The following is a 26,875-nucleotide window of genomic DNA, read 5'->3' as shown; positions in this document are numbered from 1 at the left end:
GGGCTGTGGTTCTGGCCTAGGTTTGAAAACATTAAAATTTCATGACCCATCACTGCTTTCATCGTATTTCACAGCTGGCTCCAAAAGCTGGAGGAAAGGCTGTTCTGGCACAATTTCAGCCAAATCAGCACTAAAAGTCATCCTTTCTTCAGCTTTGGTTCTGACCTAACACCCAAACAGGTTGCACTGGAAAAGCTGAATCTCGGCAACTCTGCACATCAAAGGTTTAAAATTTTAGACTAATTTTTGCCCATCCTTAAATATAATTTACCAAAATGTGTCCTGCTTGTCTTCTGGTAACAGAGGACAACAAAATCTGGCAGAGCCATTCCCTGGGGACCTGCGAAAGAGAGTTACCAGCACTTTATTCTGAGTTACTGGTCTCTCTTGATTTTTTTTTCCCTTTGGTCAGTTTGTTAAAGTGGAGGAAACCTTTTTAAACCTCAGGATTCTTTGCTGTGGTTTAAGGGGAGTTTGGTAATTGCTGCTCCTTCACCTCCACAGCAGGTCAGTTCTGTCTTCACCCTCAGTGCCCAACTATAGCTCTCATTTCTTTGGCATGTCTAATGCTTCAAAAGAAAAATAAAACCACATGCACATTACAGTTCATTATATGCCAAAAGAGCCTCCCTTGCCTTTAGTGAAGGAATTAGGAGAACAGTGGAATTGTGATTATTTGTGTTTTATTTTATTTCAGGCTTTTAACAAAGAACCTCAAGACTGTAGATGGAAAATCCTATAGACATATTGTAGTGACAATGCCCATGTCCTCCTTTTCAGACATTTACAACGATTCCTGCAGTACAGCCTCAGTAGAGTCAGACACGAAGGAAAGTGAGGTGGCCAAAAGCTTCCCAGCGGAACAGAGGGCTGGCAGCTGAACAGCAGGACCAGCCTTCCTCAGGACCCCATCCATCTGTCTTTATCTTGGGTGGACACTGGATCAAAGTTGCCTTTCTCACAAGCTCTGAGGTTCACAATTCACTAAAACTTTATCACCATGAACAGATGAAAACTGTGCTGTCCACCTGGCAAGCTGGAAAAAACAAACTTGAAAGGAGCATTAAACATCCAGAAAACATCAAACCTACCTTCAGTGTTAGAGGAGAAAAATGCTTCTTGCATTGGTTATCAAACTGTTTCAGAAGATGTGGCCTAAATTAGGTCAACAGCAGAGCTGAAGAGTTTCTATGCACGCACCTTTTGGCAACTTTGCTTGAGCACCACGTCACTGCACGGGGCACGGGATGGTTACGAGTTCTTGCTCTACCGTGGGGTCGCCTGGACGTTTTTCCATTTGCTTGCCTCTGGCTGTGCCTTCCCTGTCCTCCTTAATTCCAGCTGATACGTCATCACAAACGTGCCCTTTTTGCTATGGTCAACACCAAAACCATCCAATTTTAGGGTGGCTGGGGAAAGGAACCTTCTGACTGGGACCATCAGAGAGGCTCCGTGCAGCAGTGACGTGACTCCCTCGCGATGGCACTGCTGCACACAGCATTCCACAGCTTGGAATGATGCAGGTGGCAGCTCCTGGCTATGACATGGAGGTGCAGGGCTTAGCAGGGAAGTAAAGATGTGTAACAGCTACTGTGACAAAGAACATTTTGAACTGTTTTTACAATCTAAGTCATTCCTCTGCCCCCTCTGCATTCTCTGGTTGCTGGATCACAACTCTTTGCATTTGGTGCCAAGAATTCAATTGAATGCCATTTACTGTCACATGTTTGAGTAGACTGCATGCTTTCCTTGTGTGCTGGGCTATGAGTAGATACATTTCACCCCCCATTTGGAATATACTTAAGCATTGCAAATAGGCAGTGAGCATTAGAGTGGATAAAGTGTTGTTGTTAAATACTTCTTTCCAGGACATTTGATTAAAGGACTGTACCAAATCTCTGCCACATAAGGATGTAATGTATAATATAAAGTGATTAGAGATGTTATTATTCCTATACAAGCCATTAGCTCATTTAGAGCAGCTGTTAAGGCATGAAAGCATTTTGATGGTAATTGGGTCTTAGGTCCCACAAAAGCTGCTAATACTATAGTAAAGATAAGTATTGACTAGGTTTGCAAACAGGCAAAGATCAATCTGGTAAAAATGACCCTAGAAGAAGCTCAAGAGTGAGTGAGTGGCTTTCACTCTTAGGGATGTTTTGTTGAACCCTCAGTGGTGCTTTATGTAAATAACAAAGGGGACGAAAGCACTAAAAATGGAGATGAAGCAAAACCAAAACCCACTCTTTACTAACTGAGCCTCTGAGCAAAACAGTAGGTGTCTGTCTCACCTCTGCTATCACCTTTGCAGGGACCTAAATGTTTTCTTTTTTTTTCAGTGGAGGCTGGTGTTGCAAATATCTTAGTGTGTGAGTCAGGATAGCTGTGACACAGGTAGATAGTCCCATTCGAGTAGGTAAAGGCTTATTCAGATTTTTTTTGCCTGTGAAGCCATTGCTTGATTATGATTTGCACTGTGGTGATTAATTTCCGTGGCTCTTCTAACCCTCTGTATCTGATCCCTGTGATTTTGGACATTTTCCATTCACGACTAAAGGACCTGAGAGTTCTGTACCTTTTTGGAAAATGATTTTGTCCTATAGAGAGTGGAGCTTACCTGTTTTGTGCTGGTCATTTACCTCAGAAATGACACATAGGCTCTCAGGGACATGAATCCTCTTGGTCTACAGTAGTTCTCAGCATCTTAAGGGAAGAATTCATTCCTCTCAGTCCCCTAAGGAAACATGTGGTGATGTTTTCTTGTAGTGCAATTCCTTTATCCTCTCCCTAAAATGAGTCCATTCTGGTTTCAGTAATTTTTGCAGTGCTGCTGTCTACTCCTGCCCTAAGCATAGGAGAGGGAAGGGTAGGGAGCATTGATTGCATATTAATAAGTACAGTAAGCTTTTGTGTGAGGGAGAGAGAAATGGGGAAGGGTTATCCTGGGTATATGAAACTACCAAAATGAAGATTTGTGACATTGCTGAGAGATGGAATGATGAAAACCTGCACTTTGGAGTTTTCTTTTTGAGGAATCTCATTCTTATGGTGAAATGGCAGTGGGAAGTCTCTGTTTGATCTGAGGATGAGAAATCAGATATTGCCAGTCCATTTCCTACCTCTGCTGGGAGCAGGGTGACAGTGTGCAAGTCCTATATCCCCTATATCCCTGCAATACCCTCCAGTAAAATGGGAGCTATTGAATTTCCCTCTTGTTGAATTTTACCATGTATGTAAAAACTGGGGACCCTTGGGGAAAGCGAAGCTTTGAACCCCATATGTCCCACTGTGCCCTCCATGAGTGCCAGTGGCAGCACCCTGTGGAGCAGCCTAGAGCTGGAGCAGGGAAGAGGATTGCTGACGAAATGTCTCCTCTCCCAGCTCACCATCTCATTGTGGCAACTGCAAAGGTATGGGCTGGATTATCACAATTCTCCTCCCTACTTTGCTTTTGAAAACATTTTTTTCCCCTCCAAAAAATGTTTTATCCTGCTGGACCAAAGTTTGAGTCACTCCTGCTCCACAAGTGTCCTGAGGATGACAGGTAACTCTCTGCCCCATTGCCATGCAGCAGTGGCACAGCACTCTGCTCCTTGGTAGCTGACTGTGCCACAGCTACTCAGACACACTGAACCTGAGCAGGAAGCCCACAACCATTAATTGTGTCTTTAACCCACGAGCAGTGCTGGTGAGCCAGAGGCAGCTCCTTGTTTCTGTCTCCACATTCCAAACCCAGAGCACACAGCAGTCCTGGCAGCTGCTGCTGGGCATTGACCAGGCCCTCTGTCAGGGAGACAGGGTTTGATTTGAGAAAGAACAAAGTTCAGGGACAGATCAGGCTGCTGACACAAGTCCAGGAGCAGCCCATAAAAAGTAACCCTCTGGCTTTGCTGATGAGACAAAATGGGGTTTGATGACTTTTTATTTTGTTTGTTTTTTAAAGGGTAGACAGGATAGTCTTTTAATTAGTGTATTTCTGTCAAGCAAGGTGATAATTAAGGGAATGGCTTTCCATGTACAGTCTAGATTATGATTTGGTAATGTCCAGCAAGACTAATGCCTATGTTAAGGTACACTTTGTATGTAGGCCTTTGACACTATCCTTTTCAGGTAGACACACCTAAAAATCATAGTTTTCAAATATGGATTTCATTTCAGTGTTGTTTGGAGATTACATAGTGACCAGGAAGTAATTTAAAAGTAACAGCTGCCGCTAAGTTTTGGTTCTAGAAGACAGAAGATCCCAGGTAAATCTGGGCTGTAGCAGCACTTGTGGCTGAGCAGTGCCATTGCTGCTGGACCAGTGAGTCCATGCCAGCTGCCTGCTCTGCTCTCTGGGGCTGTGCTGGTGAGCCCTGCCCTCCGGGCTCAGGGTCCCCTCTGCTCTGCTGCTCTTCTGTGAAACTTGCAGGAACTTCACATCCTCAGAACTGCCCTCTGCTCAGGCAGCTGCAGGTGGGCAGCACAGTCCTTCCTCACCAGCGGCAAAGAGCTGGGCAGTTGCCATGACACACAAGTCTTGCTTTTAGTAAACCAGGTTAACATTTAATCAGGGCTCATCCTCTCCTCTCATCTTGAGCCCCACAGGGTGGAGAATCACACCAATGGTCATTGTCTTGATCATAAACAGCTGCAGCCAAACCACCACGTCTGAGCTCTGGCTCTTCTTGCCAGTGACAGCAAAGCTGTGTGTGTGTGTCTTATGTTCTGGTTGTGTGTGTGATGAAAAGCCATTTTATTATCTATGATTTTCTTAGACTCTTGATATTTCAAACAGGATTGGGTATGAGAAAGGACATGTGCTTCCTTTCCAAAAATATACTCAAAGACTTCAAATATATATATGATTAGAAATATATAAGAATAATAAGAAAAAAGAGCCAAAATGTGTATTTCTTCTTGCAGCTGGAGCTGAAATAGCTGCTAAGATTTCCTCTCCCCAGCTGAGAATTGGTACAGTTTGTTTTTCTTACATGATTTCCATGGTGTTGATAATGATGTATTTGTATATTGTGACTGATGAGAGATAATCAGACAGGGAAAGAGCACAGAATTACCTGTCCTTTTTTCCAGTCAAGACAGAATGTATGAATTTATTACAAGAAAAAAGTGTGCAAATGAACTTCCTGTAATTAGGCCATTCTGACCTGTGTAGAACCACACTTTGTTTGAAATTTATAAAAATTATAACTAGTACAAAACCCTGTGGTTGATGTCTCTATACGAAGCAACAAGTCAAATGAAGTTTTTCCTATTCAAAATAAATGCGTATTAGTAAAGGCAGACCATCACAGCTGAAAAAATCCTCATACCTGTTCAGTATAACTTTAATTTGCCCAACACACATGTCACAAAAGGCACAGTGTGTTGTTTTTTTTTTTCCTTTACCCATCTCCTTTAGTCATGTTCCTGAATCTCTAGGACTTTTTGGATAAGTTCACACAGCTCAGAGGAAGTTGTAGGATGGCTTTATTATAGTTACCCCTGAGATATCTGCATGTCTTTGGCTACTAGTGTTTATTAGGGAGGAGTAATTGACCCAAATACATGCTGTGGATCATGCAGAAAGGCAAACAGGTAAAAATAAGAATGCAGAAACACAATGCAAATCGAGCAAAATAAAATAGGACTAATTTCAGCCAGTATCCAGATTTCTGGGAGCAAACTTCACCTCACTTGAATTTTCAAGTCATTGACCCTATCATGTTATTGCAGTGCAGTATTGATATGAGAAAAAGAAGAATTAGGAGCACAGCAGATGCCTTTGTCCCCCCCACCCAGCAGTCCCCATGGCAGCAGCCCAGGGCTGGGAATGCAGCCATGGGGGTGAGCAGGAGCGACGCTCTCCTGTTGCAGATCCCTGATGTGCTGCTCCGCAGGCCGGGACCTGCCCGTGCAGCTCCTGCCCCAGCCTGGCGTGGTCTGCAGGAGGCACTTCGTGGGACAGAGGTGAGGTGTTGCCATTTGCTGAGGAGTGTGTTTGGATATATCACTAAGGGTGAGCCCAGCTGATCCACTTTCCACAAGCCCAGGCCTTGGAGCCAGCAAAGGCTGCTGACGGTCCCCACCTGAGACAAGAGCCCATCTGGGGCTCTGCTCTGCCCTGTCTCGCTCTTAGCAGGTGCTCTGTAGAGATGGCTTGAGGTCACACCTCTCCCTTCTGTGCCTTAACATAAAAGGAGGAGCGTGGCCCTAAAGAAAGTACTTTTTTAAAGAATACAGGGGAGATACTGATTTACGAGCTGTGACCCTCTGCTGGTGCAGTCTGCACCAGGTTATCAGAACTGGAGGGATCTTTTGACCTGGCCTTGCAGAGCCTCACGTCTCAGCTGCAGAGTGTGAGCCTGTCCCTCCCCAGTCAGCCCAGCACTCACTTCTGTTTTCGCTTTCTCTCCTAACCATCATTTATTTCCTTCTGTGGTAGTTTACAGACAAGAAGCACTGGCCTTCCCCTCCCTCTCCACCTCCTTCCCAGCCATGTGACTGAGCACTCCCTGCATCAAGTGAAACTTTTCAGTCCCCAGGAAATCTTGATTTTCTCTCCGCCTGCTCCACGGTGAGAAGCAGCATCTCTCCCACCTGCAGCCGTGCTGGCCATGGGGAGGAGTGCACGGCAGCTCATCCTGCTGACCTTCGGCTGTGGTGAGTAACATCTCCATTTCTATCTGAGAAATCAGACAGATTATGCCAGTTCTGTTTCCTGGCAGTCAGGACAGCACCTAAAAGACTGAAAACTTTGAACAGTTTTGTTGCTAGCACTAAGGGTACTTTTAGTGAAGTCTCACTGCTAAGAAATAACCATAACTACAGTGAATTGCAGCTGGTATAGATTTAGTTGGATGTTTTCCTCTGTATTTTTCCTTGCACTCTGTGGTGACATAAACTCTCTGTGAAGGAGTCAACTTAAAGTAGTGTGAGAAGCAGACTTTTTTGGCCTTGCTTTTCTTAATTAAAAATAGTTTCCAGACCAGCAGAACTGACTGAAAATCTTGAGTGAGACAAGCAGGAAGGAAAAAACTTAGGAAGCATTGCTCCAGTCATTAATTCATTTGCATTGTAAGATGCAGAAGCAGGATCAGGAAAGCAGGAGTGAGGCAAGAGGCTTGGAGAGCCCACAGGCTGGGTTTTAACTTAATGACAAACCACATCAGAGTCACTGTTTGACCCTTAATGCTGCTCTGTGAAAATCTGTGGAGCCAGCCAGATCAAGGACATCTCCCAGTGCTTGAAGTCACCACTCAATGCCTGCAGCAGTACAAAATTTGCCCTGTGAGGAAGGACAGAGCGTGATTTAATCTGTGTAATGGCTGAAGGGGTTTGAGCTCGCTGTTGGGACACTGCACTTCTGTGGTGGGTTTTGCCGTCGGCACACAGGGTTCACACCAGTAACAATCCCCGTCCTCCTCCCAGTGCATGAACAGGGAAACTGCCCAGGGACTCGACCAGGAGCAGCTCCTGCTGTATCTCTCTGCATTCTCACGCCTGCTTCGTAGCCAGAGTCTGCTGAAGTAGCCCCAAAACATACATATGAAAGGAGGGCAAGATCAGACTGAGAAGTAACACTAATAACTCAGTGGTCAGCAACCACTTTTGACCAGAAAGAACTTGTTTCCTCAGCTCCTTATCCATTTTTGATCTTTCCTTTAATGATTTGTTGTGATGTTTTATTAATGTCCCAAAGCCAAGTCTTCTTGTGCAGACAAGGAATTAAACATAATTAGAGTTTAAGGAATAAAGGTCAGATGAGTGGGAAGCTATGACAGTACTGAAACCTCTCAGAACATCTTGGTGCTTTTCTGATTCCTCAAAGCAAACCAAAGCAGCCAGAGATGGTGAGAGTGTTTTCAGTGATTACAGGAGCTGGGTCAGGTTTTGTGTCCACATGGAATCAGTCAGCTAAACACAAGCATTTCTTCTGGCAGCAGAAAGCGGAACAAACCCCCTGGGCAGCTGAACAGCATGAGTGTGGTTAGATGAAAAGGGGAAAAAATCCTCAGTAAGAGTTTCTATCACCCACCCTGTTGCAAGATGGCAAGCTGAGAAATGTCACAGCCAAATCATGGCACTGAGCACTGCCCTTCCCACCATAATGTCTGGGAGCAGAGCGGTGACATTCCTTATGATTGAAACTTGTCACCAAAGCATGAAAACGGGATCTCCAGGCTCAGACTGGGAACAGTGAATTTCTGAGACCTGCCCTGATTGGTTTCTGAGAGTTTTGTTCTGGAGCTTTGCATGGAGCCTGCCTGGACTCAAACACAGCCTTCAACATCTGTGACATACAGCTTTGATGCTGAAGTAAGATGAGGGATTGCAGCTGCTTTCTTTAGGAAGATACATCCCTAGGCTCTTGCAGCCCTCAAAATGTTGCTTGTATGAAGTTTTGAGTTGGCTTCATGGGAGGAAAAAAAAGAAGACTAAGGGGGGGGCAGGTGGGGTGCAGAGCTGCCATTTCTTGTTGTTCTGCATCATTTGTTCTGTTGCCATTTTGCGGCAGAGCCATGGGAAGGGCTGTGGTGGTGAGAGCTCTGCAGGCGGCTCCTTTGCCGAGCTATGCAAGTTCCCCAAGAGGAACATGGCAGTGCTGAGGGAGACACAGTGAAGCCTTCCTGGCCTTAGCTGGAGGGCAGGTCAAGGACCCCATGTGCCCACCTCCCCCTCACACAACAGAGCTGCTGACCTACCTCCAACAGCCACCAGAAAAGAGCCAAGACCATGAGGTGCAAATGGAGAGCAATCCTTACCCATCCTTGGGAGCTCCCATGGCCAAATGCCTTTTGAGAAGACAGTCCAAGCCAAGGAGTTTAGCAGCATGGCCATGCACTGACAGAAACTCCAAAATACTTGGGAGAGCCCAGAGGAGTGGTCTGGTAGGTCACCCATTGAGCAAGAGCCATGGGCCACCCCAAAGACATTTCTGGCTTTACCCCTCAGTGACCCTGTCAGGCTGAATGATGAAAAATTGTTTGGTTGAAATGACCTTTTGGGGATAACAAAGTTTCATTTAAAAGCTATAGGTGGTATTCCAGTGTCAGTTAAATAATATTTCTCTCCACATCTGTAAAGTGTTATCTGGTCAGTAATCAAAACCAACCTATGAACTAACAACTAATAAGTACTGACTTTATTTAAGACTTGTGTAAATTTAAATATGGGTTGTTTCACAGTCTTATGGGGAAGAAAGAGTGAAAATTGCAACTTCTTCTTTCCTGTTTTTATCATGCTGATACACTCAGAGGCACCTACCCAGAGTTGGTTTATGGCAACTGCTCTGACTTTCCACTGGCACACAGAGGAAATCAGTTATCTGCTTTTCAGCTCTGTGGTAAAGTCTAGAGGAAAGTGAGAAAATGAGCTAAAGTATCATGTTAATTATGCATTTTTATGTTCATTTTGATAAAAATCACAATATTTTTTGAGGTTTTTCAACTGTCTCAAATTGCACTTTGATGGTAACAAGCTATACTCACAGTCAAGTGTATCCTGTACAGCACAAGTTTTAGGAATATGAATATATACACTTCTGCTCTTCTCAGTCATAGTCATTTTTAAGGGAAAATTGTAATGTGGGTTAAGATCTATACATCTGCTTGTTTCTTTGACTTTTGTCTTAAATTTGATTCAAACCCCAATAGGGTTTATTATTCTTATTTAGTTTATATGTCTCCTAAAATGGTGAGATTTTGTGAATTCACCTATTATTGAAGACTTCTGTTCTTCATGATGAAAGAAAATAAATAAAAGGAAGAACCTTTGAGATTTCAGAAATTTTCACTCTGAATGTGCTTTTGGCCTTAACCTTTCATAAGCCAAATCTCAGCAACCTGCCTGCCACAAACTTTGACACCAGTTCATGAGAAGTTTCTTTGAAAGAACCAGTGTACAATAAACTCAGACAACATGCTGTGGCATCCTGTGGAGCTGTACTGCCAGGAATATGGCCTGTCTTGGACTTTTGGGTCCCTTTGGTCTCCAAACTAGAATGCATCTGTGTCCTCCAGCTAATTTAGGCAGTAAAGCATTTAACAACAGCTGAAGCTCCATGCACATCAAGGACTGTCATTGAATTATGTTTTCTTTTAGCTTGACCTTGCCTTTCCAGAGTCTTGTTGCATGCTCACAATCAAAGATTCAAGCAGAGGAGTTGTGACATTCTTCTATTCTACAATGTACTTTCCCATTTTTTGTTCACTTCCTTATTTATATTTAGGAGCCAGATTTTTTTTTTTTCACTTCAGCAAGGGACATTTTTCTGTAAATGTTATTAGATGGAAGTGTAATTTTAGTGCTGTGACTATTTTCTAGTGTGGTCCAAAATGCCCCTGGATGCTGTACCCTGAAATTGTTCCTCATTGCTGAAAGCCCATCACTAAGAGGGATGGTGTTTCCGTGGGTTCTTCCAGGAGGAAGGGCTTCAGGGTTGAAGCTGACATGGCTACAACAAAACCATAAATAAATATCTGGAATTTCCCTGTGTCCCAGACTGGTTTCCCAGACTATTGCGAATCACTGTACTACTGCCTGCAGGGAACTCTTGTGCTGCCTGAGGATTGTGCACGGTCTGCTCACACCTCTGGTGTCCTCTGGCTTCTTCAGTGTGTGGAGAGTTGGGAGCCAATGTGCTGCCACTGCAATGGGTATATTCAGAGGTGTGAAACTTGGGGGAGCGGTGGCAAGTTATGGATAGTCTTACAGGCTGTCTGCCTTCACTCTCCTGTCATGACTGGAGCCAAATGAAGAATAAAATCATGTCACATCACCCATGTGATAACAAAACAGTGCAGTTTTGTTGTGGGGATCAACAGAAGTGTTAAAGGTAAAGGTTTCCAGACTACTGACTTTAGTTTCTTTGCAGCATTTTCCTCCTGCCTTGCTGAAGTGGCCTTGAGGGTTGAACTGTCTCCAGAAACCACATCCGTCCACCATATGGCTACTTCTGCTCAGCCACTTTCCCTTTATCATTCCTCATCCCATCAAAGCACCACAGTTCACTTTAACAGCACAGTCTCTCTTGAAACAACACCCACGAGCCACAGAACAACTGTGCAGACAACAGAGCAGCACCAGGAAACAGCAGCTCCAGGCCAGCACTCGACAACCCAGGCAGGAGCTGGAACACCCATCACCACCACGACAGCAGCAGACAACACCAGTGCAGCTGGCCAGGCCACAACCCAGCCCATGCACAGGGTCACACCTGCAGGGAAGAACACAACCACCCCCTCTGTGTCCTCCGCACACGCAAGCACAGCAATGACAGCCACCAACGCATCCCTAAACCACACAACAGCAAATACTCAAGTGACAGCTGCTGCCACCACCTCTGCAGCCACCATGCAGACAGTCAAAGCCACCACACAGTCAGGAAAAACAACAGCGACCAGAAACTCAACAGCCACAGCCATGACCAGCACAACAACCGCCCGTCCAGGGACACAAACAGCCATCCCATCTACTGCGGTGACGGTGAGACCCACTCCTGCCCCACGGCCTTCTCCCATCCCCACTGGCACATACACCATTTCCAATGGGAACAGGACCTGCATCAAAGCAGTCATGGGTCTGCAACTGATGGGTCAAAATACACAAAAGGTGAGGTGGGAGCTGAGCTTTGTAATGACTGTTTCTTCATTAGCTGGAATTTATTCTTCTTTCCAAGGCATTCTAGAAGTTAGTTCTATGATTAAAATAAGTGGTCTGCTGCCAGTGAAGCCCTTCATGTGCCACAGCATCTCAGCTGCTGAACTTTGGTCTGTATGATGATGCCAGGGGGACATACACGTGCTTTCTTGTTTCAGTGATGTACATGTGGAACCAATACTGGAGCGGTAGATCAACCTGAAACATTATTTGTGTTTCTTAGAATGGGAGACTAGTTAAAATCAGTGAAGGGCTTGATATCGTGACTTATAATGAAAGTAAGAAATTTCCAGTTCACAGACTGGGAATCAGAATTGGGTTGTCTTAATGCCAATGCATTGAGATTTTAGGAACACAGAAACTTCCAGGTCCTGGGGAGCTGGTACCCTCTCCTAGAAATGATTCACCAAGAATGATTCAGCAAAAGGTGTCATGCAACCTGAAATGGTGATTATGTCCCTCAGACTTGTGATTTTGTAGCCTCCATTAATACAATATGTGGAGTTACATCCTCAGGCTCTGGAGCTCATATGCCTTGAGCCATCCCCGTTACAAATCCAAATATTCTTGTTCGGAGTCTGGATATTTCTAAGGTGGGATGAGTATCTGATGTTAGTAAAAGTAATTTTCAACCCTCATCCTGGCAGAAGCCAGGTAGGGAGCGTGATTCCCAACCTCAGCAGACCACAGTGACATGTTTATAATAACATAAGGTGTGTTTGAGATGAGACTGAAAGAGCAAAGCTCCATTCAGGGCTGCAGAGCTCTCCTTTCAGACTGCAGTATGGGCTGTTAGATGCTAGAGATGATGTGTAGGACCTAATGAGGAGGTCAGGGTGGTATGTGGAGCAAAGCATGAAGCCAAACTAACCCCTGCCTGCTTCTGTCTTCATCTTTCCTCTGCCTTCAGGCACAAGTTTCCATTGCTCTCTCCTTATAAATTACTACTTGTACTCATCTGACGCTGCTCTGAATCGTATCAGTCCACTGAATGAACAGAAACCAAATATTTTCATATTTTCACAGCTCATGTGTCAGACAACCACCAGTGCTGGTTTACGAGTGGAGAATGACCCTGGCAGGCAGCAATTTGGCTGCCACCATCACTGGCCTGTTCATTCAGCCACACAGAGCCTGTCTGGGGGGGAAAAAACAAAGCAGATATAAATCTCTGTGTGTTCCCCTTCTCTTCATCAGCAGCCCTGCAATGTCTCTTTACAGGAGCAGATGGAGTCTGTAATTGTCAACCCCAATGCGACACAGATATCTGGAAGCTGTGGGATGGTGCAGTCTCAGCTGAACTTAACTTTCAGTGGAGGATTTGTGAACTTCACTTTTGTAAAGGTAATTGTTGCATGTAGAGGGAAGGAGTGTTTAGGACTGGAGAGCTATAACTTAGGCTCCCTTTGACCCATTTCATCTCTCTCCATGCTTGTTTTTCACCTGTATATAAGGCACTATTACTCCTGTCCTTCCTAAAGGGGTAGAACCACAGATTAGTTCAGGTTAAAAAAGGCCTCTGGAGACCACCTGGTCCAACATCCTGCAGGTCTTGTTTGTTTGAACTTTAAGTTTGGAAAGGTTCATACCTGCAGTGAAGGGTAAGAACGGTGCCTTGCCACTCTTTGACAGAAAGTGCTAGAGAGCAGTGTTAAAGCTCCCCATCAAGCAACACAAAGTCTACAAATAGCCTCAAGCAAAATCTGAGTCTCTTTTTTACATAGTTAAGTGTCAGGTCTGCTGTTTGCATTGGAGTGGTACAGAGGGAAAGGGTTTGGGACTGGAGTCCCTGCGCAGGAACAAGGTGTGTGTGCCGGGAGCTCTGACTCACTGTCAAACTGCTCTTAGTCATTTGCTTCCCATAAAAGCCAGCTGGGGTTGTTAAATTCAAAGGACAGCCTGTGCAGTTTGAAGTGCCCAGGAGCCACGACACATCCGCAGCTGAAGGAGCCTCATTTCATCTAATTTCTGAGTGGAAAATTCCAAACAAGTGAACTCCAACAACAAAATTGTAAATATGCAATTCGAAATGCACCACACCTGGGAGACCTCCAAATACGCACAGAAACTTGGACAAGATGGGAGGTCCTGCTTGCACAGTGGGAAAATGAGCTTTCTTTTTGACATTGTGTCTGTTGATACCATGGTCCCACTGGGACCACGTTGCACGTGGGTGAGGCTTTAACACAAGATACCAAGAATGCTACAGCTGTTATAGCCACAGGAGAAAATCCCTGAGTGCAGCCATCCTCTTGCTTCCTCAGGAATTCACACACTTTTGGAGGCTGTAAGGGCTGGGTGGTGATGCCAGCAGGGCTAAAGACGGAAGTTAATATTGTGTATAAAGTGATTAATGGGCAGGGAGGAATACAGGGTTGGATCCCATCAAATTCTGATGCGTGTAATGTGCATCAAGGCCATGTCCTGGAGCTCCAGAGCTGCATCTGGCCATCACTGCTGATCCAAGCCTTTCAATTAATCAAGCCAAAGTGTCAATCTGACCGCCTGGCTCCAAGCTCAAATTAGAGATAATTAAGAAAAGTACAAATGCTTAGTAATTTTCATAGACAGTCCAAGAGGGAACAGCAAATTATACCACACGTGAGTCGTTAATTCTTGAACAGAGACAATATTTTAATTAATAATCATCTTAATTTTAGTTTAGGGCAAAAAGTTTTCTAAAAGCTACAGAGGAAAAGTGAGGTAAAAAATGAAGGAGCTGTTTTTAAACAAAGGCTCAGTTCAGACCATGAGTATTTGCTTTAAATGTGTGCTTCCTGCATCAAGGGGAGCATTTTGGTGTTACAAGAATCCTTAGAGAAAGGCTGGGGATTCAAGTACCCATGAAAGCCCCAGCTTGCAGCAGTGCTAAGGAGAATCATGTAACCTTTAGGAGGTGCTTGACCTGTCTTGCCCTCAAAAGGGTGGGTTTGGCACAGGATTAGACAACCTGTCCTTCACTTAAAGATAAGCCTCAAGAGCACAGCAGGGCTTGGCTTGGACTGCTTTGAAATTCGGGTTAATAAGAAATCATGCTGCTGCTGGTTTTTATGTGTTTGGCCCCCACAGCCTCTCTCAGTGCTTTGAACCAGGAGTGCTGCAGCAGTGGCACTTCTGTCTGTCCCCATGTGAGAGGAGCTGGGTCAGGGGTGGCAGAGGAGAGTGGCTGGTTCAGTGCTCACCACTGCTAGGACCTCCAGGAGAGTTTGAAATAAAGAAGTTGTGTAACCCACCCACAAGAAGTGAAGTACGAGCAGGTGTTTTCCCCAAGCAAAGTTTTTAACTGTAGCCAAACAGAACATAGTACTACCTCCCAAAAATGGTCATATTTGACCTATTTGTGTCTTGAGGTTGGAATAATGCTGAGAACCTCTTCTCTGGTGTATTTCTTTCTTAAATTTTCCTACTCCATCCTACCAGTTTTTAAACTGGATGCACAGGAGACATTTAAGTCTGCTGCCATTTATGCACCAGCTGCACTCACCAGTCCCTGTGTGCTCACAGCTGGAATTCAGCTGAACAGTTGGGCTGCTACATATAGACTCACATCATGTTCCAACACTGCTACCAGAGAGAGGCTCCCAGGGCTGGCTCTTGCTTTGTCATAGTCCAGGGCAGGACAGTATTCAGGCTGCACCACAGTTTCAGGGCACAGGCAGACAGGACACCTGGCTGGAAATTTTGCTCTGTGTTGTACCAGGTGCTTTCCATGTCAGCAGTCTGCAGGCATATGAAAACAAGCCAGCCAGAACCAACACTGTCAGCAGGGTGGAAAGAACAGTTATTTCTCCCCTACACATCCAGGTTGCTGTTTTCTGGTTTGTAGAGACCATGGTTGGCAGACAAAATAGGAAATGAGCTCCTGGCTCTCAGCTTGTTGTTGAACTCTCACAGCTCAAACCACTGATGGCCACAGAAGTGCTGCTGCTCTGTGCAGTGAGCTCATGGGAAGGGCATCTGTGCATAAAACCACGGTGGCTCCAAGGATCCCCAGAACTGCTTGAAGGTGTGGGGTGGGTCCCACAGGCAGGGAGACTGCAGGGCAGCACTGCTGGATTCAGTGCAGGACTTCTTCCTACTTTTGGTTATCACAAGTATCTCACAAATGTCCAGTTTGAGCAGTTAGTTTAAAATGACACCTGCATGGTCCTGTGTCACTGAACTGAGCAGAACTGGCGATGAGATTTGGAAAAGAAAAATACATCCAGAAGAGTTGATTTTTGAGTCTTGAAGGTGCTACTTTGAAATGTGTTCCTTTTGGAAATTGTGACCATTTTTCTGTGGTGAACTGTACTTTTTTCCCCTGCAAATATGAGTATGTATTATTAATAAAGATATATCTTCTTTTGCAGCAAGCTCCAAGCTACTTTGTCAGTAACATTGAGAGCAGAATACAGTTATCTTCTGAAGGTCAGTGATTTTATACTTAATTTCATATCAAACTGTGCTGAATGTGGGATAACCTTTCATATCTTTAAAACACTGTCTTTTGCAAATAGATGTTTTATCTAGCTTTCAACGTGCCATTCATCTAAACCTTATGGTACGAAAATGGAAGAGAAGGGACTAGGCTGCAGTTACATCAGTATTGTTACATTTTCCTTTTGACCTCAAAAACTTTCCCTGCCCCATCTCTTTCAGAATAGAGATTACTTCAAACGTAAATTTAAGATACAAAACAGTCCTCAGAGTTTTTATCTGCAAACACACAACAATGCTGTGACTTCAGTTCAGATGCATGTGTCTTTCCAATCTAATCAGCAAAGTGAATGAATACAGTACCTGGATCACAGAAATGAAGAGTTAGATACAGATTTTAGATAGGCCAATATGGAGAGGAGGCACATTTGACATTTTGACTTTGCAAAAAATAAGAACTGAACCCAGGCTGAAGTTCTTCAAACCATTCTGAAATACTAGACTCTGTCTGTGCTCTTCTCAGGCAATTGGATTTTCATTTGGGTGATCAGGTGGTCAGGTACGTCCCAAGAAATGCTAAGGGAACATCATTTAAGTTAGAGAGAAAAATTCTGAGCCATCACTTCATATTTTCTCTGACATTAATTTTACACAAATTCTTCCCAATATATCAAATCTATAATGACTCCATTATGTTGCTTCTCTGTTACTCGTAAGTATTGAATTGACTTTTTGTCCCTGAAGGAAGAAAAACAAATCAGGAGCTCGACCAGATGTGTCCTAGTAGCACTGAGCTCAATGCCTCTTTTCATTCTCACTGATGAGCATTTTATTAACTCAAGTGGAGTCTGTTCTGATCTATAGGAATGAAAGTAAAAGAAAAGCTGATCCAGAGGATATCTCCAAGGAATGTTCTCAGTCTAACTGACCATCATTTTCCTGTGCATTGCTAAGTGCAAATTGCAGCAAATACAAACTGATCAATTTAATCACGTTTTAAAATCCTCAGCTATACTTTGTGTCCCCCCAAAGTCGTGCTGACAGGAGACATTGCTCTCCCTGGATGTCTGTCACCGCCTCTCTGCCAAATGCTGCCATTTCACAGTCCACCAGCAGTATTTTTGCAGTGAGCAAGTCCCTAACTTTTCTAATATAAAAATGACTGAATTAACTGTACTAGCAGACACTGGTGTACTGATTTTGACTGAAGAGGACCAAGAGTATGCTGCATATGATGTGCTGGCAAGATGTGGCTGAGATACGCTGAAGCAGAGATGGTGATATGGATGATTTTGTCTTAAACTGGCCTATCTGCTTCCAAAGGAGGATGTGCATAAAGAATATAACTAGGTCACAAAATCTTTTCATGCTTGGACCTTGGGCCATACTTTTCATAAAGTACTGTGACACTGAAATATATTTTAAAACTTATTTAATACATATAGTAATACAGACTAATTATGATCAAATTCCCATGCTAGAGATGGTATCTCTTTTTTGTCTGGAAATAGCTATGCTGGAGTCCTAAGACAGTTGCCTACTCTTGAGAGAATTCTAACCCCTTTGCAGACTCAAGTTGTTAAAATATGATTTGGAGAAGCACCTGAAATTTTAGTCACTTTTTTAGATCCAACCTCAGCTGAGTCACCCACTGATACTTAAAGCACTCATTTAAACTTGGAAAAATATAAATCATACTTTATGGGGAAAATATCCATGCTTTAGTCACATCAGTGACTGCTGCTCTGACAAAGCAACTGGGGATCCTCCATTTTATCTCTGTTGCTTCCAACAGAGTCAGTTAAATTCTCATTTGCCTCTTTCTGGCCTCCAGGTATGTTTTACTACGCAGCCCTAAATGAGAAGCTGTTTACAACAAAGCTGGGGAATTCCTTTAAGTGTGCCAGCAGGCAAACCTTCACCTTGGAGAAGAACTTCCAGATCCTCTTTGTTCATATGCAGCTGCAGGCGTTTGATATTGTTGGTAACCAGTTTGGAAAAGGTAAGTAGAAGGATACCTTTCCACCCTTCCAAGATCTACATGTCAGCACTCTGGTAGCCTGATAGATATAATCTGCTAAATTATACCCATACACAGGGGATGATCCTGCTACAGCACAGTCACAGTTTTGTATTTGTTCCCAAATAATGTAACCTGTCTGCTGCTGTATTCTCAACCTTTTCTGAGTCACTTCTAACACAGTGCTAATACTTATGGAGGATAGAAAAGTATCTTTCCCTCCTGCATTCAGTACCTTCTGTTTCACCTTCTCATGAAAAATGTTCAACTCTACAGCCAGAATTTTATTCTTCACCCATTTTCTCCCAGAGCAAGCAGAGGTGTTCACCACCAGTGCACTGCCAAAACCCCCAACTTTACAGTTCAGTCCCAGCTCACTGTTCTCAATATGTCATATTTTAGCTATTTTTAAAAGCTCCTGACACTCAGGTTGTCTCACAGCTGCAGCAGCAAAACTGCCAACTAATAAGGGATATTTGTGAATGCAGGATGATACTTTCAGAGCAGCTGTGTCTAGACATGACAAAATGTGCTCCTGAGGAGGATCACAATTAGCACACTCACAGATTCAGAATTAAAAGTGATGCTCATCTCTGCACTTTGTCTTTTCTTGGAGAAGCACCACAAAGAGACAACCAGGTCTCTTACTAAGTGACAGATCAGAGAGGTGGACTAAGTGGAACCTTGTTGTCTCTTTCACACTGTACATCTTCTCATTTTTGTCACTTCCTCTCAGGGTGTTTCCATTCCAGAATTCAGGTGAACAGAGGGGTTGATCAGCTCTTCAGCCCTCCAGATGCACTAAAAAAACACTCCCTTTTCTGACACTTGCCTCTCTGCATGCTTACAAAATATTGCCCCTGTATTCTTTTTACTTTAGATCTGTCTTCTGACTCACTTTGGCTGTGTTTGACCAATTCTTCTTCTTTTATCTCACCATTTTGGCTGCTTTTCTCATTCTAAAAGGAATATAATGGGAAATGACAGTTGGGGCTTTTTTAATACATGGACCTTTTAAAAGCCACACTGAGAACTCAATTTATGCTCTCATTCTCATGAAGAATCTTTTCATGGGATAACACTGAGCTGGAACAACTCATGATATCCCATCTGGTCTCTACTCTCCCATTCAGCTTTGTACAATGAGTGATTTCAGTTATGGGATTTGGTATGGTCTCACCTCTAGCAGAGACTGAGTTGAGAAAGATGTTCTCTCTCTGTCTCCAAGATCAGGCTAATCTCTGCTAACCAATACCATATACAAAGTTAAATTAGTTTTGCTCTTAATCAGAGAGCTGAGCAATCAGTTCTCACTTCTGAAATAATTCCCCAGTGGCTGTGAAATAGTCATGAAACTGTTACATACCTTGGCTGTGTATGCAGATTTTGATAGACAAAATCCCCACTTAAAGAATGCCTCTAAATACATCACCAGCCACCTCCCTTGGGTGTCTCAAGACTCATAGTTTCACTTCTGCTGCTCTTGATGTGCTTATCTTTAAAAGGGGAAGAAAAAGAAAACATTAATGGTCACTGGTTTCAAGTTCCTTACAATTTTGTATAGACTGCAGCAGTGTTACATCAATAGCTTGGCCTGTTAGAGTCTGGAAAGTTTAGAAGTGCCTTCTGAACTGTATTTCAGCATATCAGAAACAATTCCTAGAGTTCATAACCCAAGGTTTCATCAAAGAAAAATGGGCAATTCAAACATCTCTGGCTTTTACAATACTTAAATGCAAATATTTTTCATCTCATTTAACAACAGGTTACATTAACCAGACAAAGCTTTTAAAAGGCAACATCTAGTAGAGTGTTGATGCCTTTGACTTTGTGGCATCACCATCTGGATTAGAGAAGAAGTGGATCAGATTTTGGGAAGAGCCATGTGGAGGCTCTAGAGCTGTGACATGATGTCATGCACTCCACATGCTCCCTGGGCAAACTGCCCACTGTCAGTGTAAAGATTCCCATGGTGGAGAAGCCCAAGCCAAGCTACAATCTGTGCCAGCATAGTCACTGGAATAACAACAGGGGCTTTTATCTGAGAGTGCTGTCAAAACCTGCCTTGGAATAGTCACAGGGAGTGAGAAGGGCAGAGGGAGTTGGATCTCCCTCATACCCTGTCTATAAACTGGATTCACTGCTCAGCTGGGATATACTGAAGGGTTTACCTGACCACGATGCCCTGAGTCAGACACTATGATCCACAAATATTCTGAATTAACTGGGAGAATAATCAGAATTTGATTTTTCTTAGGAAACACTGACTTAATGAGGATCCTTGCTGTGCTAGTGATCTGCTGGACTATGGGCTCCCTTCTCTGGCCTGATCCTTTTTACTGGGCAGATTAGATGAGGAGCAGTTTTTGACCATGCAGGATGTGTCTTGCTCTTTATTTTTAGACTGGCATTTTGTAGTGTGATGCTCCCCATCTGCTACCAGCAAGAAAGCTCCTGCTGTGTGTGTGTGTGCGCTGAGTGGTAAAAAAATTCCCACAGACATGAGGGAGTAGAGTCACTCTCTAGTGAAGCATGCAGCTACTGTGAAAGGGGCAAGGATGGTTTTCTTGAGATAAGGTTCACCACAGATAAAAATGTATAAAATATAGCTCAGGAAAAAGAAAGAAAAAACCAAAAGAAAACAATGTTTTGAGAACATCTGTCTTGTATTTGCTAACTGTTCTGGAATATAGATCTATAATCTTGGGGTACGGTGTTCTGCTCTAACACAATCTCTGATCTTTTCCTTTCAGAAGAAGAATGTTTTCCTGACAGAAATAGCAAAGCAGCTCCCATCGCAGTGGGCCTGAGTATCCTGGGGTTGTTTGTCATTGTGTTTGTTACTTTCCTGATTTCCAGGAGGAAGCCACATAGAGGATACGAACGCATCTGAGGTGCCCTTGTACTTCCAAATGTGTGTAGCAAGCAGAGAAGTCACAGGAGTTTTAGCTTCTGCCTGGCAATCTCACTGCCTTGAAGCCACATTTTTAAGTGAGATGACACCATGTGTTTAAATCTAATGAATATTTCTGCAAGTACTTTCTTTAGGGTAGGAAGGAGACAACTCACATCCTCTACTTTAGGCTATTCTTAGCATCTAATTTAGATGTAGTCCAGATGACCAAAATGAGGAGCCTAAATTCTCTGTGTTATCAACAAAGGAGATAATTCAGACCACCTAAGTCAGATTCCTAGAAATAGCTTAAAGCAGTATTGGTATCCCCAAGAAAATCCATCAGGTTTGTTAATTATAATATTTAGATTTATTAAAATATGTAAGTCTGGTGATATGACTTTCAAATGATTAAAGCAGAGATCCAGAGCTATAGACAACCCTGCTAAATTCAAGCTCAGTGAAAGCCTTGTGGGAACACTGTGTGTGCCGAAATCTTGGGGTAAGTGTCAGTGTGACTCCATTCACAAGCAAGTTCTCAGCAGCCCTACAACAGAGTTACACTTCCTAAGTGCTTGGGTTTTTTCCTATTAAGCCCTTTGCAAAGACACAGTGGTAATATGTGACTCTTACTCTGGAGCTGAATATGTCACAGTCTTGTGAGAGCTCACGAGCCACCCACGTCCTGTTCGGACACAGACCTGTTACAGTGACCACCACTGAGCCCCGTAACTGCCCCTCTACTGAGATGGCAGCACTGGGATCTCTGAATCTGGGAAGATGCCACACTCACTGGAAATGCCTGGGATTCAGTGACCACCATTGTGGCAGATCTGCCCGAGGTCCATGAGAAATGGAAATCCACTGACACTGTATGTTCAAGGCTTCTATAAGAACTAAAAGCTTGCACAACCCTTGGACAAACTGTCTGTCCAAAAGTGAATGTTATCCAGCGTGCTGGATGTTCATGTGGAAATAATTTGGAGTTGCTTTAAAGCACATTAATTGATACACTCTGCAGTCTATTTCCTGCTAAACCAATGATGAAGGCATGAGAGTAGTAATTGCTTTTGAGGTTAAGTCCAGCTCATGTTCTTTGTTGTAACAAGGAAAAGCTCCTTGTCACAAAATATTTACAAAGCAAATGTGCACATACACACACATACATGCATGTGCACACACCACACAATCTGCTCACTGAAGCCAATGATGTCCAAATGATAAGAAATTATATACAAAACTATTTGCAAAAGAGAAAATAACATTAAATAAGAGCACACTTCCCCCTAAGGAGTTAGGGTAATGGCTTACATTGTACTAATAAAAGTTTGGCCTGGAAAAGGACTGTGGAATGGTACTCATTAAACAAAAGAAAGTCTGAAATCATATGCAAAAATACATTGATAGTTTAATCTGTATCTAAACAAAATATAAATGCTATGAGCTAATTTAATTTCAATGAAGAATGGTCCAAATCCTGAGCAGATGTGAATGATGATGCAACCTCACTGGATTTTCACTGGGTAAAACTGGCCATTGTATGTTGTCAGTTTAATTTCCCTTAAGTATTTTTAAACAGTTTTGATATTTTACTAGTATTTAACGATTGTGAGTTGACTTATTTAAATTGAGAATGAAAGGAAATATTTTCATTCCATGAATTACTGAAAGATGTTGGTCTGTGTGACCAACAAAAACGTGGTCATACTGTTCCATAATCAGTATAATGTGTAGCTGTAGAAATAATTAAGTCTCCAAAAACATTCCCTTTGAATCCGAATGAACCAATAAATGAGAAAGATAAAGACAATTCCAAAGCACTTTTGCACTTGGAGAAACATCAGAGAGAAGTCAGAAGCAGCTGTGAGCACAGGGGCAGATGAGTATGTTTATAAGGTAAAGTAGCACAAGCAATGGGATACCAAACTTTCCAACCTTTAATACAGAGACAGTGATTTAACTGTATTCATTTTAAAGCTCAGAATGGTCCGACCCTAAGCTGTTCTGCCCAGTGATCAATAAACCTCTCCCACTCAAAGCTAAGTCGTATTTCACATGTTTTTGGATTGCTGGGTTGCATGATCTGTAGTGTGTTTCTTCTGCTGACATGGAATATTTGCTTGTTCTGTTCTGTAAAATCACTTTATGTTAATATTCAGTCTTTTAAAATATGATATCAGGATGAGGAGAGAAAACTGTTCCTAATGACTGCTAATTCTATGTCTAATGTTGTGACACCCTCTGGCATTACCAGTGATGCAAGATAAATGTTTTTCCCCTGACTTTTTTTATTTCTACACTAAATCAACCCGGTGTTATTCAACAATGTTCAGATTCAGGTTTACCATATTTGTTCTTATGCTTTTTATTGCTATTGTTTGCTATTTTTATGAAGCTGCATAGGCCTTTCTAGATGAATAATACTCTGGGCTTGCTCCAAATGTCACAGGGGAAGTGCACGTGGTACAAACCGATGAAACAACAGGATGCTCCCAGGAAATGCTGCCAACATGCAGCAAAATTAATCCAATGGAGTTAGTGCTTCACAGTAGTAGAAGATCCATTGGAGAATTCCTTACTGCATCAGGAGATCCCAGCCTCTAAGTGTAACCTTTCTCCCACCTGTGGCCCAGTCTGCATCCCGGCACGTCTTCCTGATCACAAAATACAGCCAGCCTGCAGCAGGGATGTGTGTCAGCACATCAGCAGAACAGGGAACGTTGCATCTCCAAATTTAATGCTAAATTAGAATTAGACAGCTCAGCTGCTCCCTGAGCTGCCACGTGCAGCTTTAAAAGCTGATGCCTGTATTTATTTTCCACCAGAATTTAGGTAGATGTTTAGCTGGTACTTTTTTATCTAATGGAGCTGCCTTGAGGTCTTCCTCCCATTGGGAAGACTCTATAGGGCTAATGGGCCTTGCTCTTGCCAGACCTGCTCTTTTAAATATCTCGTCTGAGGAAAGATTTTGAGCAAAAACTGCCTAAAAGAGCACAGTAGGAAAAGAGCTCTTGTGATAAACTAGTTGTACACTAGGTGGGCCATAAGAGTCATACTGTGGGCAGAAGGGCACAGTTTCATCTGCTGTGGGAGGGGACAAGGCTGCAGTGGGTCCCAAAGTGACCAGTGTTGGTCTCAGCAGCCCCAGCTCAGACTCAGATCAACCCATCCCTGAACCAGAGGATACTGGTCAGGATGACATGATGCACCAGGGCAGCAAAGCTTAACTTTTGTGCATGCATGTGCTGGTCAGGAGACAGTGGGGCCATCACAGGAATTCAGAGGTGAGCACATCCCCACATCCCAATAGCTCCCTGGTGCTCTGCCGCAGCTCCCACCCCAGACCATCCACTGTGGCCTCTTGCACACCCAAGGCAGACACAAGGACATCTCATCAGCATGACAATGTCATACTTAGCCAAATCTCCAAGGAGTTTATAAAGCAAGGTTTAATTTCTTTCAGTCCTTTTTGTTCTTTGATGGACAAGTCCAAATGAGATAACAGCTGTTAATTCAGCTGAAAGAGGAAGGGAGATGTAGATCAGCATGTGAAGTGTCTAAAGGTGGTTTGGTTGATCTTTCTAGCTTGCTACAATGTATGGTTGCTAAAAATAACTTGCTATGAGAAGTAAGATATGCTCTTTATTTTTCTATTACTGGTGTTTCTATAATAAAGGCTGTATTTAGTCATTAGAGTGTGCATTGCTGTGGAATTAATTTATCTTTTGAGTGCTGTTTCACTTGAACTGTTTAAAATACAAGCACAAGGTAACAAACAGGGAGCATCCTATGAGCTCTGGTCACAAACCACAGACACAGTTACGCTTATATCCTAACCAAAACTTTGATGATTATTTCTTCTGTGGCTTGGGCAGCTCCTTTGACATTTCTATAATTGTTTTATCAGTATTATTAAAAAAAAAGGCTTTGAAAATATTACATGATTTTCTATTAATCTTCTCACAGCTTCCAGAGAAGCTGAATTCACTGTTTCTTTATACAACCAGATCTCTTCTTTCCTATTGATCCAAAACACAGACCACAACTCACAGCAAAATGAGATGGATGCTTGTTACTTCATGTTTAAACTGTTTTCACAGATAATAATCTTACGAATTATGGTAAGAGTCTTTTAAGGAGAATGCATCCTTTCAGCATGCAGTTATGGAAACTGGAGTAAATAAATAGCTTGGAAAATACCATACATAAACTTGAGAACTCAGCAGCCACTATCATGGTAAAAGGAATTTCCCAAAGGAGGCAGGCTGGACAAGATCATCCTTAAAGGTCTTTTCCAACCCAAACCAGTCTAAGATTCTTTGTGACTTTGCTGTGATTTTGCTGATTGTCATATCAACAAGCAGCTTAAAATATCATAACTGCATGAGGTAAACTTCTCAATAAAAGGGGACACTCAAAAATTTTTCAGCTTCATCTTTAAAGATTTTTCAGAGGAACTTCAAACCAAATCTTTCTAAATATACATTTGGTGAGCAACTGCAGCCAGAGCCTGTTTGGGGTGCAGGTTCCTGTAATGCCTCTAAGGCTGTTGTTGGGGGGTCACATCCTAGAGCTGGGCTGGCTGGGAGAGAGAAGGGTGGACGAGGACAATGCCTTGTCAGTGGTGAGCAAGGTAAGGCTCTGAAATGGCTGAGTGAGTCTCACATGTCGTGCTCTTCATGGCTAAAGAAGCAAAGGTTGTAGATGGACTGCAGGAAAGCAGAAGATGTGGTAAAGATGGGGGAGAAAACCCCATCTCTCTGCTGCTGGCAGCTGATGGAGGAACTCGGCTGTTGGAGAAGAGCCAGTGAGGGCAGCAAAGGGACCGTAACTTCCTTCAGTGATAAAGTATCAGAATTATGTTTCACTGGTCATTTCTGATGTCAGTGCACATCCCCCCATGATAGACAACTTATGGCTACAGATCACAGGTTGAAAACTTCACAAGCCCCTTGATTTGTCCCTCAGCAGAAAAGCAGGGCTGCCTGGGGAGCAGGGGCAGTTTGCTCTGCTCTCTGGTACTTGTTCGGTCTGGTACAATAATAAATTTGGTGTCAGGCTTACAACTATTTAGTGAATGAGGCTCCTCTCTTATTCGTGTCAGTTTTAGAAGCTGAGCACTGATGTGTGTGAAGTAGACCCTCAAGGGCTGCTAGATGTCTCAAAATTCTTTTTCTTGGCAAAGTTTAGTGGTAGATGAAAGAAGAGTCAACCATTTTTACTTTGAAGGCAAAAAGCCTCCATCCTGTGTCCAAGAAGCACAAAGGTTTGGAATTCATTGAAGAAACCTTTACATCAGAGTGTCTAGAAGAAAATATAAAGAGTATTTATTTAAGCATCAGTTTGAGCAACATAACAAGAGTGAGGAGAGAAAGATTTCTAAGGAGTTAACCCTTCACGACCAAGGTGACAAGACACTTGCAGACTACACTTTCCTTCCCACAACCATCAGAATCGCACGCTAACAAGGCAGGGGCATGTGGATCTAAAGTTATCAGCCACAGCAACATAAAACTCCTGGGCTTTCATGGGCATCTGGGCTTTCCCAGTCAGCCACAAAATGTCACAAAACCTACACTTCTCTTTTTCTGCAAGTGTTATTGCCTATGAAGTTGGTAGATCCCAAGTACTTTATTAAATTATAATCTAATTGGCTCAGTTTCTTACTTACCTTTTTCTTCACAATTTTAAAAAAGAGTAGGTTGCATTTCCAACATGCAAAACCAAAATAAATGGCTGTTGGGAAAAAGGAAAGTGTTCAATCTGAGGCAAAATGTCTGTGTTTTGAATCTCAGGTTTGCTGGGGCTTTCCTATACCACAAAAATTTTTGAAGATTATGCATCATGAGTCCAGCCAAAGTTTAACCTCATTTATTTTGCTATGGAATGACATTTTTTTTCGT

At 43.1% G+C, this 26,875-nt stretch overlaps 2 protein-coding genes across 15 annotated transcripts in view; both read left to right on the top strand.

Annotated features, from left to right (window-relative positions):
* Positions 1 to 5,194, top strand: part of MCF2L2 (MCF.2 cell line derived transforming sequence-like 2) — a 169,057-nt gene extending 163,863 nt beyond the window's left edge. For 13 of the 14 annotated variants that reach the window (XM_032698498.1, XM_032698494.1, XM_032698493.1 and 10 more), the window contains one exon: positions 781 to 5,194. In XM_032698498.1, the coding sequence (XP_032554389.1) occupies positions 781 to 881 (101 nt within the window). In that variant the 3' untranslated portion in view covers positions 882 to 5,194. Of the gene's footprint in view, positions 1 to 697 lie in introns of all 14 variants that reach the window. The other variant, XM_032698499.1, reaches the window with a different exon arrangement.
* A 120-nt stretch (positions 5,195 to 5,314) lies between these two features.
* On the top strand, positions 5,315 to 24,665 carry LAMP3 (lysosomal associated membrane protein 3). Its single transcript, XM_032698511.1, has 6 exons — positions 5,315 to 6,642; positions 10,856 to 11,592; positions 12,862 to 12,984; positions 15,993 to 16,050; positions 17,894 to 18,061; positions 20,833 to 24,665. Exons 1-6 carry the CDS (start codon positions 6,597 to 6,599, stop codon positions 20,970 to 20,972), a joined length of 1,272 nt encoding a protein of 423 aa, XP_032554402.1. The 5' UTR covers positions 5,315 to 6,596; the 3' UTR covers positions 20,973 to 24,665.
* Positions 24,666 to 26,875: the final 2,210 nt, after the last annotated feature.

Source organism: Chiroxiphia lanceolata, chromosome 10, assembly GCF_009829145.1.
Source record: "Chiroxiphia lanceolata isolate bChiLan1 chromosome 10, bChiLan1.pri, whole genome shotgun sequence".
Taxonomy (NCBI): Eukaryota; Metazoa; Chordata; class Aves; order Passeriformes; family Pipridae; genus Chiroxiphia; species Chiroxiphia lanceolata.
Note: the sequence above shows the minus strand (reverse complement) of the source record. Positions and strands in the feature narration are given on the sequence as shown.